General features: G+C 49.8%; 1 protein-coding gene across 2 annotated transcripts in view; it reads left to right on the top strand.

Annotated features, from left to right (window-relative positions):
* SLC7A5 (solute carrier family 7 member 5) overlaps window positions 1–14411 on the top strand; it is a 71155-nt gene that overhangs the window by 9552 nt on the left and 47192 nt on the right. For both annotated transcript variants that reach the window (XR_003942260.1, XM_030204568.1), the window contains exons 2-3: window positions 1441–1566; window positions 14129–14234. Coding sequence is in view for 1 of the 2 variants with exons in the window: in XM_030204568.1 (XP_030060428.1) it covers window positions 1441–1566; window positions 14129–14234 (232 nt within the window). In the remaining variant the exon portion in view is untranslated. The remainder of the gene's footprint in view (window positions 1–1440; window positions 1567–14128; window positions 14235–14411) is intronic.

Below are 14411 nucleotides of genomic sequence, written 5' to 3'. Positions count from 1 at the left end.
TCCTGTCACGGTAGCAGCTAACGAAAACGGAATGCAAATGAGCTACAGGTTATTATAATGAGCTAATTAGTAGATGCACAGTGGTTTTCCGACTCCATGCACCGTGGGAAACCTAACGGGAGGTCAGCACCTCTCGTTGGGGCTGCTGAGCGGGACTATGCAGAGGAGGATGCCCATCACAAAAGCTGAAGAAAAAAACATCCGTGCTCATCAGAGACGTCATTTTTTTTTTCCCGAGTGAAGGACGTCCCTGACGAGCACCTGGACGTTTTCCTTCAGCTTTTGTGATGGGCGTCCTTCTCATACGTGTTTTTCATACGTGCCTGAAATGACCACAGCCATGGAGGTTCTCTCAACATTCTCCGTTCCCTCCAAGGTTGTTTTCAGCTTGTGCCCACCCCCCCCCCCCAGGATCGGGACGTGCGAGGACGTCCAAATCAAAACTATTTGGACGTCCCTCTCTCCAGATCTCTCTCAGCCAATCACAGCGTGTTTAGCTGATACCGGTGACAGCTAAAAACGCTGTGATTGGCTGAGAGAGAGACCTGGCGGGAGGGACGTCCAAATAGTTTTGATTTAGACGTCCCTCCCTCCAGGTCTCTCTCAACATTCTCCATCCCCTCCAAGGTTGATTTCAGCTTGCCCCCCCCCCCCCCCTTGATACCGGTGATAGCTAAACGCGCTGTGATTGGCTGAGAGAGACCTGGAGGGAGGGACGTCGAAATAGTTTTGATTTGGACGCCCTCACACGTCCCGATCCTGGGGGGGGGGGGGGCGTAAGCTGAAAACAACCTTGGAGGGGACGGAGAATGTTGAGAGAACCTTCATGGCTGTGGTCATTTCAGGCACGTAAGTAAAACACGTCCGAGAAGGACGCCCTTCACAAAAGCTGAAAGAAAACGTTCAGGTGCTCGTCAGGGACATCCTTTTTTTTTGTGTGTGTGTGAAGGACGTCTTTGGCATGCGCAGAGCAGCCAGCATAACGATTGGCTGCTCTGCGCATGCTCAGCTGGCCGACTGGCTTCCCCTCCTTAGGAAGGAAATCACGTGCAAATGAGCTAACAACGAGCAGCTCATTTGCATGCCCTTTCCTTACCGATTCGCTAAGGGATCGGTAAGGAAAGGGCTCTTTACGTGGGGTTAGTGCATCTAGCCCTGTGTCCCTTAAGGGGTATAGAGGGGTTGTAAACAGGATGAAGGTTTTGTGTGTTACTTGTAGGGTTAAGGATTTAGATGCAAGGGTTGTTTTATGCAGCTTTTCTCTCTTTTATGCCTGGACACAGGGGTATAAAAGAGAGCAGGGCATGTCTCCTGGCAGCAGGTCAGTAAGGATGAAGGCACAGCACTGGCGGGAGGAAGTGGTTCCCATGTGACTGGGCGGGGTTGCTGGACTCCATGGCGTCCTGAGCCTCACGGTGCGTCTCTTCTTTTCTCCTGCAGTTTTGCTGACGGCGGTGAATTGTTACAGTGTGAAGGCTGCGACCCGTGTTCAGGATGCTTTTGCAGCAGCGAAGCTCTTGGCCCTGGTGCTGATCATCATCCTGGGCTTTATCCAGCTTGGAAAAGGTGAGTGGACCTTGATCTAAGGCAATCGGACATTTCACCTGCATGTCTGCTCTCCTGAATGGGCAGGGCAGTAGGACTGTATACCAGTGACGTAGCTACGTGGGGCCAGGGGGGGCCTGAGCCCTAGTAGATTTGGCCCTGGACCCCCCTGCCGACAACCCTCTCGCCCCCCCCCCCCCCCACTGCCAACCCTCCCCCGCCTACCTTTGCTGGCGGGGAACCCCGATCTCCGCCAGCCGCGGAGGTCCTCTTCTTCCCGCAAAGGCTTTGTTTTGTTTCTGACGTCCTGTACGTACAACGTGCAGGACGTCAGAAACAGAACGAAGCCTTCGCGGGAAGAAGAGGACTTCGGCTGGCGGGAATTGGGGTCCAGCAAAGGTAGGCGATGGCAGGGGAGGGTTGGCGGTGGGAGGAGGGGTCCAGAGGGTCGTTGGCAGGGGTCATCAAAGTTGGGGGGGGCTAAAATGTGCCTCCTCACCTCGGGCTCTGGACCCCCCTCCCGCCGAAGTCTGGCTATGCCCCTGCTGTATGCTGTCTGTTTTTCATTGCCCTGGGGTGTGTAGCTCTTGTTTTGAGTGGGGCAGGCTCAAGCACTACTGCTTGAAGAAATCATTTTTTTACTTACCCTGATCTTTCTCACCTACGTCACCACTTTATTGTTTTCTGTAACCTTTCCGTTCCTTTGGTCTTCCACCCCCCTCCGCATCAGCCCTCATTCCTATAATCCCTCCTTTTCCATTCTTAACTTTTGCTTCCACCAACACTTCAGTTTCCCTCTTCCCCAGCATCTGTCTTGACTCCCTTTCCCTTGCTTCCATCCCCTACTCTGGCCTCCAGTTTTCCCAAGCGGAGAAAATTGCCTGTCATTTCCTGCTGCTGCAGGGCCAGTGTTACAGTATGAAGGACAAGATCTCGTAGCTTTCAGTACAAGACTAGCCCCAGGGCTGCAAGCGCTTCCCCTGGTGCAAATCCAGATGGAGGTCAGCCAGATTTTATCTGGACTCCAGAAGCAGCAAACATAGCTGGCAGAACAGCCATTATATGCCGGAAAAAGCAGAAAGATCTGTCGGCATTTCAAAACCATGTGCAATTTAAAAAGGAACATTGGTTAGCTCACAGGAATGTGTAGTATGAATTGTGGAAACGACTTTTTGCAGTAGGGCTTATTTTACTAAACCGTGTTAAAAATTCCCATGAATGGGCTGCATCGCATTCGCTGCATGGGAATCGCTAGCGCAGTTTAGTAAAAGAGGTCCAATGTGCAGTACATCGTAGCAACACCCATCAGGCTGTATATTAAGGATGCATTGTCAAATGGAGTAAGAGTTCTGTGGGAAAGAAATTGCACACTAGAATCTCTGGATAGAAATTCCATGGGTGATGAGGGAGAGTATAGTAGTGGGGGGTCCACTACTCTGCACCTGGCCAAGATTATGAAACAGATTGTGAAATGCTAATGGATGAAAGAAGTAAGTAGCATTGGTAACACAGTAATAATGGGAGATTTCAGCTACCCAGTTCTAGTGCATGAATGTCTCATTAAGGCTGTCGGGGAAAGTCAAGTGAGCGTGGGAAAAAAAAATCCAAAGTGTGCATTAATTTGAAAAAGCAGTTAAGAGCACACTCAGAAGTGGCTTTTTAAAAATTGCCTGGCGGATAATGCATGTAAACATAAGCACAAACACTCTGTTTACACATGAGTTTTCTCCAGCTGGCTGGAGACATTGTCTGGGGGGACAGAGATGGGGTGGGGTTTGGAGTTGTGTGCTTAATTTCTAAAAATACACATGCATGCTTTCAAACTGGAAAACTTGTGTCTGCCAAAGAACAGGTGTAAATGTATTGGCATGTGGACTTTTCCTTGAGGTAATTTTCAGATGGAAAATTGATGTAACTTACATGCCTGTCTCAGGTTAGGTGGCCTGAGATAAACTTTCCCACTGTGTACACAGTGGTGGTTTCTGTATTCGGATTTAGCACTGAAGAGGATGTTGTGGGGTACTGCAGCAGTGAAGAGCAAATACGATATTAGGTTATTTTCCAGAAAGCATTAGAAAGTCAAACTCAGAATGTCAGAATGCCTCTCTACTGCAGGAAGCTTTATCTCCAGTAACTACCCCAGCGCTAATAAACTTCAAACCACTTTCATATTGTGGATCTTAAAAATAAGGACCGTTGGAGGTGAATATTTTTCACATAAGCAATAAAGCATCAACTGCCTATGGCTCACTTAATTCGTCAGGGATATAAATTTTAAAAAGGTTTTTGCAGATAAAACTTAGTAAAGTCGTATTTAAGCATTGATTATGATGATTCGAAATGCGCTTGTAAATCAAAGAACACTTATCCTACTATATAAATGAGCTGTGACCGACGTGCCGCACATGCGTCACTTCACAGGTCTCTCCTGAGCCACCCAGCAATTCTCCTCGCTCCCCTGATTACCTCCGTCGAAGCAGCCGCGTCATTGAAAGCCCTGCCCGTCTCCAGCCTTCCTCTCGAGTTCGTTCCCTCAGATTCCTGCTTTCTGACGTCATTTTCTCTTTCCACGAGGACGTCAGACTCACAGAAACAGAAGCCTGTACGGCCGCGTTGCTGATCTGCAAGGGTAGGCTTCTACATGGAATGTTGCTAGTGGAATAGCAACATTAACATTCCATCTAGAATCTCCAATAGTAGCAACATTCCATGTAGAATCTCAAATAGTAGCAACCACTAGGCTACTCTTCCACTCCTTGGGATTCCGGAATCTTGCTATTCTTTGGGGTTCTACATGGAATGTTGCTACTCTTTGAGATTGTGCCTCTCCGGTACTATGTAAGCCACATTGAGGGGAAAGGGAAATGGGACTTGATCTACTGCCTTTCTGAGGTTTTTGCAACTACATTCAAAGCGGTTTACATATATTCAGGTACTTATTTTCTAACTTATAACTGTTTAGCTATACAAATTGTGAAAGTGTTACAGTCTTATATAATGCGTAACAAAGGTAAAACATCATGTAATTCTCGGTTCAAATGCTAGTCCCCGATGCAAGATGGAAACTCCAAACACAGAAGACATCTTTTCGGAAGAAAGTTAAACAAAGTTCACGCAAAACACAGTACCTTGCCCCCCCCCCCCCTTAACAATTCATGGCGTCCTCAGAGTGGAGTTACTGTAAGTCTGTTTGTCTAATGGCTCACTAGCCTGTGTTACATGTCTGATGCACTTTCAAATGGCATAATATGGTCTTGTTTCCTCTTGCAGTAAAACTCCACTCTGACGAAGGCACAGATTGCCTAAATGCGTTGCCCAGTGTTCTAGAAATGCTGGGATCTGATTCTAGAGGAGCGCTGTCATTTTAAAAACGTGCACCGAGATTTAATTTGTTTTCCTGTCTGCTTTCCTGCCACTTGGTTCCCGGCCTCCTGGATCTCACCCCACTGACTCTGCTGTGCATCTTATCCTGATGGGGCAGAAATAGTCATCAGTTGCTCCCGTCCTGCTGGGGCTAGAATAAAAATGGTATCAGCTGACAGGCACTTGAGCCAGACAGGATTACAGATGAGCTTAACAGGTACCAGAATGCATCAGGAGGACGATATCAAAACATTAGGACGGGGGGGAAAGTGTTTGTGCAGAGTGGAGGAGTGGCCTAGTGGTTAGGGTGGTGGACTTTGGTCCTGGGGAACTGAGGAACCAAGTTCGATTCCCACTTCAGGCACAGGCAGCTCCTTGTGACTCTGGGCAAGTCACTTAACCCTCCATTGCCCCATGTAAGCCGCATTGAGCCTGCCATGAGTGGGAAAGCACAGGGTACAAGTGTAACAAAAATAAAATAGATACTATTGGAGATTCTACATGGAATGTTGCTACTATTGGAGATTCTACATGGAATGTTGCCATTCCACTAGCAACATTCCATGTAGAAGCCTGCCCTTGCTGATCAGCCACGCGGCCGCGCAGGCTTCTGTTTCTGTGAGTCTGACATCCTCGCGGAAAGAGAAAATGACGTCAGAAAGCGGGACTCTGAGGGAACGTACATGCAAATCAATCTCATGCATATAGTAGCCCAGTGGTTAGTGCAGTGGACTTTGACCCTGGGGAACTGAGTTCGATTCCCACTGCAGCTCCTTGTGATTCTGGGCAAGTCACTTAACCCTCCATTGCCCCTGATACAAAATAAGTACCTGAATATATGTAAACCACCTTGAATGTAGTTGCAAAAACCTCAGAAAGGCACTATATCAAGTCCCATTTCCCTTTCCCTATTTGAGATTCTACATGGAATGTTGCTACTATTTAAGATTCATAGCAACATTCCATGTAGAAGCCTGCCCTTGCAGATCAGCAACGCAGCCGCGCAGGCTTCTGTTTCTGTGAGTCTGACGTCCTGCACGTATGTGCAGGACGTCAGACTCACAGAAACAGAAGCCTGCACGGCCACGTTGAGTGGCCTAGTGGTTAGAGTGGTGGACTTTGGTCCTGGGGAACTGGTTACGATTCCCACTGCAGGCACAGGCAGCTCCTTGTAACATAGTAACATAGTAGATGAAGGCAGAAAAAGACCTACACGGTCCATCCAGTCTGCCCAAGATAAACTCATATGTGTATACCTTACCTTGATTTGTACCTGTCTTTTTCAGGGCACAGACCGTATAAGTCTGCCCAGCAGTATTCCCCGCCTCCCAACCACCAGTCCCGTCTCCCATCACCGGCTCTGGCACAGACCGTATAAGTCTGTCCTCCACTATCCACTCCTCCCAACCACCAACCCCTCTGGGCAAGTCACTTAACCCTCCATTGCCCCATGTAAGCCGCATTGAGCCTGCCATGAGTGGGAAAGCGCGGGGTACAAATGTAACAAAAAAAAAAAACCAGGTTACACTGGTGGAGTTTTTGCCCTGCTTTCCTGAGGGGTGTCTGCTGTACACTGATCGCCTTGGGGCTCTTGCACTGCCTTGGTAAAGCGCAGCAGCCTGGAGAGTCGCATTAGAGATCAGTGGCTTTCATTCTTGTTGCCCCCCCCTCCCCCACACCAGTAAACCAGTTACCATGGAAGTGCATTGGCCAGAAATTGGGACCCGGGTTACTGGGGCAGCATGGTGGGTCTAGCTGCATCTTGTAGCCGAGAAGCCGGCTTGGAGACAGCAGGACACCCCTCGGCAGCACCCCCGGTTGAGCTGGATACAAGGGACAGGAGGAGACCAAGGCTGGCTGAATAGGTGCAGTCCCGGGCTGGTGGTTTGTGAACCGGGTGAAAGTCATCATGCTCGCAGCACTGCAGGCACCTAGCAGCAGTGGCGTAGGAAGGGGGGGCGGTGGGGCGGTCCTCCCTGGGTGCACGCCGCTGGGGGGGTGTCGGCTTGCTAGTTCCCTGCTCTTTCTGCCCCGGAACAGGTTACTTCCTGTTCCGGGGCAGAGAAAGCAGGGAAGCAGCAGAGCCGACGCAGCTCCCAGTGACGTGCACTGGAGGCGGATCGGCCTCCCGCCTGCCCTCCGTTGCAAGGTAAGGGTGCGTTTCGGGGGAGGAGGGTGCGCTCCGGAGGGGGGGGTGCGCAGCGGCGACCCGCCCCGTGTGTCAGGCACCCTCGCTACGGCACTGCCTAGCAGGGGACAGAGATGGATCTTTGTCCTGATTTTGTACTGATTAGTGGAAGCTGGCAGGACTTTACCTTCTTTCTCCTCTTTCTTGTGTGTGTTTTTAATCTTCCATCTTTCTCTAATGATCGCTGTGCTCTTCCCCTCTCTTTCACTGCTGTTTTGATCTACCAGATAGGCAGGGAGGGAAGGAAAACGCTGGACGGTTGGGCATTCGGAGGGCAGAGGCTTAGTTAAACTGCCTGATAGAATCACTTGAGTGTTTGTTAGGTTAATTAACTTAACTTATTTTTATGACTGGTGGTGACTACGGTTTCAAACCAGAGAAGGTAAAAAAAGAAAGGCTTTGACATTTAGCAGCTGCTTCTGGGTGGGGCAGGGAATAAAGAAGCTGGGCAGAGGAGATTATGCTTGGCGTGGAGTAACTAGACAAGTGTCACTGTTTTTGTTTTGAGTGATAAACAATATTGGAGGCAGAGTTAAGTTCCACAAAGCCTGTAGACAGCTCTGGGTCCTGGTGGAGCAGGATACCAGCAAAATGATATTTAACTAAACTAAATCTTCACGCTTTATCCAAGCAGCCAGACTAGAGGGGGGAGGGGAAGGGGGTGTGCCCCTCCCTCAGCGGTTGGTATAATGAAATGGGTGTTCAGATCCTTCTTGTAGGGTGATTTTCAGGAAGTGCCTTTCTCTCTCGTACAGGCTTTTGTGCTCAAAACTCCGGCGCTGTTCCGAATAGCGCCATAAGATGTCCACCGGAGCAGCGCCCTAATGCTCCAGCGCTAATGAGATGCGAATATAGGCGCGCTCATAACGTCGAGCATTAGAGAGTTCGGCGGGAGGATTGTGCGTTGGCGCATGCGCAGAAGAGCTCAGCAGTAAGCTCGGCTCCTGTGCGCATGCGCCTGGTAAAACCCGAACGCGAAGCACGTGTTGGCGTCCGTTTTCTGCGGCCTAAATAGTTTTTGCTTGGACGCTTATATTTAGACCCAGGACACAGACACTAATGTGTGCTTTTGCTTAGGTCTGCTGTTTCTCACGACCAGCGCTTAAGGGCTTGCACGGGCGTCTTTCTGCTTCCAAAAGCAATGGAAACAGGCAGATTTTGCAGAAAGAATCATGAGAAATCCCCTCTTCCAACAGCCTAATGCCTGCTCTGACCTGGTGTTGTTATTTTTTTTTTTTTACGGCGGTAAAGCACCTTTGTTCGGGGTGCTCTTTCTGAGCATTTGGGAGGGATACAAAATGCCTAATTTATATGCGCTTCACTACATTTGCACGTTATTTGCGCTAACGCCTGGCACGCTCGTTCCCTGCTCTAGACCAGTCTCAACATTCTGCGCTGGTAAATGCAGCTGCTAGTACAGCGCTAATGGTCTCTAGTGTCCGCATTGAGCACCAGGGCCACAGCTGTGCAGCAGTAATACGTGCCTGTGTGTTAATAGCAGCACAGCGTCCAGTTCTCAGTCACATTTTCAAAACCTGGAGGCTGTATTATACAAATATCCCTTCCATTATATAGCTTCCCACTATTCCAGAACCTGGAGATAGAAAATACTGAGGAGCTGGATGCAAGAGAGATGTCTCTCAGCTCAGTTTTTAGTTCTCTGTCTCCAGCAGGTGCATTGACACACTTTTCAGCCTCTGGTTCTGAGCGATTTGCTGCTGGTGAGGTTGGTCAACTGGTCTCCAGTTGAGCTTTGCGGGTGGTTTGAGTCTACAGAGTCATATCTGGAGGTCTTCAGATCCCTCTGTCTGTGGTGCCTCGTGAATTTAATTCTTCCCTCCTTTCACCTGTCCCTTGTTTCCAGTGGAGCTCTCCTTTTCCAGCACAACAACCTTAAAAAATAAAATAAAAGGAAAGATGTTTACTGAGGAGCGTTCGCTCCCTCTTCCTTAATAGTCTTTTGTTTCATAGTAACATAGTAGATGACGGCAGAAAAAGACCTTCACGGTCAACCCAGTCTGCCCAACAAGATAAACTCACATGTGCCATTTTTTGTGTATACCTTACCTTGATTTGTACCTGTGTTTTTCAGGGCACAGACCGTATAAGTCTGCCCAGCACTAGCCCTGCCTCCCACCACCAGCCTCGCCTCCCACCACCAGCTCTGGCACAGACTGTATAAGTCTGCCCAGCACTATCCCCGCCTCTCAACCACCAGACCTGCCTCCCACCACCGGCTCTGGCACAGACCGTATAAGTCTGCTCAGCACTATCCCCACCTCCCAACCACCAGTCCCGCCTCCCAACCACCGGCTCTGGCACAGACCGTATAAGTCTGCCCAGCACTATCCCCGCCTCCCAACCACCAGTCCTGCCTCCCAACCACCGGCTAAGCTTCTGGGGATCCCTTCCTTCTGAGGAGGATTCCTTTAGAAGGAAGGGATCCCCAGAAGCTTAGCTGGCAGTGGGAGGCAGGGCTGGTGGTTGGAAGGTGTTTTCTTGGTATCCAATCTGCTTGAACGAATGTGTTACTTTCCTATCAATACATTGTAGGTTCTTTTCATCACTTTTTAATTTTACATGTAACACTGTACACCACCTAGATCTATTATTAATTAAGGCGGTATATCAAATTCTCCTAAATAAATATCTGTTTTCCTCCTTCTCTCCCCCAGGCTTGGGTACATCACCTCCACTGCATATCTAGGCCAGACTGGTCCCGTTGGATAGCGGATCTAGTTACTAATGTCTGGTGCCTCAGTTTTGTGGCCTAAGCCACAGGAACAGCCTCACACAGTGGCGAAGGAAGGGGGGGGCGGTGGGGCGGTCCGCCCCGGGTGCACGCCGCTGGGGGGGGGGGTGTCGTCTTTGCTTGTTCACTGCTCTCTCTGCCCCGGAACAGGTTACTTCCTGTTCCGGGGCAGAGAGAGCAGGGGAACCAACGGAACCGACGCAGCTCCCAGCAACTGCACTCGGGGTGGGGCGATCCTCCCGTCCGCCCCCCCCTTGATGAGACTGCGCTCCGTGGGGGGGGGGGGGGTTGCGCGCTCCGGGGGTGCGCCGGGCTGCACCGGGGGGGGGGGGGGTGCAGCGGCAGACCGCCCCGGGTGTCAGCTGCCCTCGGTACGCTTCTGGCCTCACAGTTCAATGCGTTTGTGTGTGTCGATGAACATCAGTTGCATTCTGAGCCAGACTAGTTCATCAAGCCCAGCATCCAGTCTCAGACAGTAGCCAGCCTGGGCCATGTGGAAGTACCTGGTAGATCTAATAGGAAGTGTCTGCTCCCAGAAGTAAACGGGCACGTTCCAGCCTATCTGGATGCTAATTATTAATGGGCTTGTTACCCGTGTTGTGTGTCGGCAAATTCCAGAACGAAACTGTATATTGACTAAGGGGCTACCGCGTGGCCTGCGTGGTGATTTCATTTTTGACACGCGTCCGCTGTGCAGCAAAAATCGGCCGTAACTCCGGCTTGACGCACATAGGCGATTACCGCACGGTTAACGTGAGAGACATTACCACTAAGTCAATGGACGGCGGTAAGGTCTCGGGCCCAAAATGGACACGTTCCAATTTTTATTTTGCCGCACGTCCGTTTTCGGCAAAAAGTTTTTTTAAAAGGCCTTTTTTTTTTTTTTTACAGGTGCGCTGAAAAATGGATCTTTGCGCGCCCAAAACACACGGCCTACACTAACGCAGCCCATTTTTCAGCACGCCTTAGTAAAAGGACCCCTAAATTCTTTCTTAAATTTGTTTAAAACCTGCCAGTTTGTTTCTTGTAGTGTCTGAATGACTAACTTACTGTGTTAGTCACCTTGACCGTCGGGAACAGTTGGGCTCAAAAGAGGTTTGGACAAGTTGCTGGAGGGAAACGTCCATAAAAACGTTAGCCAGGTAGACTTGTTAGGACTATTGCTTATCCTCGCAAATGAACCATGAGAAATAGGATCTGCAGGGGACTTGTGACCTGAGGCAGGGTGTACTAAGAGTTGAAGAGTTGTGCTTTGATAGCCACCACCAGGCCCTGAGGCCTACAGTGAAGAAACACTGCTAGTTCTTCTGTGATAAATGTGAAACCAAAAGATCTAGGGCCAGATGCACTAAACGTAACGAGCCATTAACGAGCAAGTAGTAAAGCCTGGCATGCACTAAAGGCTTCGCCGAGCCTTTTTCCGACGACGGAAGCAGCTAACGAAAACGGAATGCAGATGAGCAAATTGTGTAGAAACCCTATTGTAATGAGATGCACTAACCTTTTCCGATTGCCTTAACGCTGGAAAATCTAACGAGAGGTCTGTACCTGTCGTTGGGGCTGCGCGGGATTGAAAAATGTCTATAAATGTTTAAAAAAAAAAAAAAAATTGGGGGAAAAAAGTGCTCATCAGGGACGTCCTTTATGGACGTGCTTCACTCAGCTGAGAGACCTGGAAGTCTCTCTCAGCGCCTTTAGCTCAGCCTCCCCCCCCCCCCCCAGGTCACCGCCGCCACTCTCCCCTCCCCCCTGCATTGAAATGCCAGCTTCCCGCAGCCCCGGCCATCCAGAACTTAACCATGGCCCCGCCCCCGCTGCCCCCCTGATGTCGTCGTTGCCACCGCTCCCCCCTCCACCTGCCCCCCTCCGTCTGCCATAAGTTACACAAGGAGGGAAGTCCGAAGGAAAGCGATCAGCTGTTGCTTGCTGCAGCGCCTTCACACGGAGGTGAGAGGCGCTGTGAGTGCCCGGCCCGGTGGCAGACGGAGGGGGGCGGCGGCGGCGACGACATCGGGGGGGCGGCGGGGGAGGGACCCCGGGGGTGCAGAGGATGGCGGGGCTGCGGGAAGCTGTCATTTCAATGCAGAGGGGAGGGGGGAGCAGCGGCAATTTCGGGGGGGGGGGGCGAAGGACGTCCATAAAGGATGTCCATAGGCGTAGCTCGTCTTTTTTTATATATAGTGAAGGACGTCCATAAAGGACGCCCTTGGCATGCGCAGAGCAGCCAGCATAATGCTTGGCTGCTCTGAACATGCTCGACCGCCCGATTGGCTGACTGTTTAGCGATGGAATAGAGAATGCAAATGAGCTACAACAAGCAGCTCATTGCATTCCCTTTCCTTGATGCATTCCCGTTGCTTACCAGTTCGCTAAGGAATCGATAAGCAACGGGCATTAACGGGGAAAGGGGGGGAAATGGGACTTGATATACTGCCTTTCTGAGGTTTTTGCAACTACATTCAAAGCAGTTTACATATAATCAGGTACTTATTTTGTACCAGGGGCAATGGAGGGTTAAGTGACTTGGCCAGAGTCACAAGGAGCTGCAGTGGAAATTGAACCCAGTTCCCCAGGATCAAAGTCCGCTACACTAACCACTAGGCTCCTCCTCCACTAGCAACATTCCATGTAGAATCTCAAATAGTAGCAACCACTAGGCTACTCTTCCACTCCTTGGGATTCCGGACTCTTGCTATTCTTTGGGGTTCTACACGGAATGTTGCTACTCTTGGAGATTGTGAATGGGACTTTATATACTGCCTTTCTGAGGTTTTTGCAACTACATTCAAAGTGGTACTTATTTGTACCTGGGGCAATGGAGGGTTAAGTGACTTACCCAGAGTCACAAGGAGCTGCCTGTGCCTGCAGTGGGAATTGAACCCAGTTCCCCAGGATCAAAGTCCGCTGCATTAACCACTAGGCTACTCCTCCACGATTGTTTTAGTGCATCGTGGCCCTAGTTAGATCTGAACAGGGTAAACCAGTGACAGCATTGCAGTTGTTCCCCCCCCCCCCCCCCAACCTCTATGAGTAAACTGTGTAAAGTAGGGAATGCAGGAACCTGGAGGGCCAGAGGAGAGCTGATTCCCATGTGACGGGGACGGATGTAAATTTAGCTGGTGTCTTCCACCCCTGAGCTCAGTCACTTGAGCCTGGTCAGATGTTCTCCTGGGATCTTTGTCTGCTCTTCCAGATGCTCTCTCACTCTGTCAATGATGCTGTGTTTCAGGCTCTCATGTCTGGCTTCAGGCTGTGCAGGAAAAGCTGTGAGAAGCGCTGCAGAGCTGTAAGCACGAAATCCAGGAAAGGTTTCACATGGCTGCACCGAGAGTCCTTCTCATGTGCAACCTTTAAAGAATTCAAATAATGCCAGTAACGAGGGTTTAACCGAGTTCCCATTCATACAGGATTTCCAGCGCCTGTGCGACGCCACGGGGCGAGTTGTGGAATGTAATCTTGTGACTGGCAGTGAATGAGAGACCCTGGAGTTTGGATTATCTCACTTGGGGTTGCATCACTGAGACGTCTGTCCCATACTGGGGTTGTAGAGCACTTGGGAGTCCCATTAGAAATCCCATTTTTTTTGTGTGAGTAAAGGGGGAGGGGGAATGGCGCATTTTATAAGAGTTCCTCCTTCCTGGATAAGAGTCAACTGGGTGGAAGAAGAGGAATTTGCTACTGGGATTTACAGATTTTAAGTTAATGATGTTAAAAGATGTAGTACCTTGATTTTTTTGTCATGCTGAGTTGTTGAACTGCATGTTCCGTTACGATGTTTTATCCTCCACGTGCAGTATAATTAAAGTGAGAAAAAGAATTTTGATACCAGATGCCAGATGGTTGTATAATGTTGTTATATTGTTTTGTCATCAATAAAAATTGTTGAAAAATAAAGTGAGAAAAAGAAAAGAATTTCAATTTTTCCTACCCATTTGTACGACATCGTAAACTGTATTGCACTTGCTGTACCTCTTAGCTTCGTACAAAATGCAGCGGTTTACAATATAAGAACCGTTAATCATAGATGAAGGGGAAAAAAACTCCATAAAATAGACAGGAAAGTTCACACACGGTTGGCAGAAAGATAGAATCTAAAATGCAAAAGATTCCTAAATCAATGGTCGGTAGTCATCTTTTCATGCTGGATGTAGCTTCTTAAAACATTCCACTTCTGCTGAGCACATGAGAGGTGTCTTAGAGAGATTTACACGGGAAGGCTGTGCTGTAGGTGTCCTTGTATGCTGCTTCCCTGTGACTCCTCGCTCTCCATTCGTTCCCAGGCGACATCACCAACCTGAGCCCTGAGCATTCCTTCGATGGCACCAGCACGGACGTAGGAAAGTTGGTCCTGGCACTGTACAGCGGTCTCTTTGCCTACGGAGGCTGGTAAGTTGCCACATCTTGAACGAACCCTCTTTAACCTTTCCTTTTCACCCACCCTGCAAACATGCTGCCTATCAGGGGCGTAGCTACGTGGGGCCACTGGGGCCTGGGCCCCCGTAGATTTGGCCCTGGACCCCCCTGCCGATGACCCTCTCGACCCCCCCCTTCCCGCCGCCAACC

This window comes from Microcaecilia unicolor, chromosome 5 (genome assembly GCF_901765095.1).
Source record: "Microcaecilia unicolor chromosome 5, aMicUni1.1, whole genome shotgun sequence".
Classification (NCBI taxonomy): domain Eukaryota; kingdom Metazoa; phylum Chordata; class Amphibia; order Gymnophiona; family Siphonopidae; genus Microcaecilia; species Microcaecilia unicolor.
This window is presented reverse-complemented; position numbering and strand designations above follow the sequence as displayed.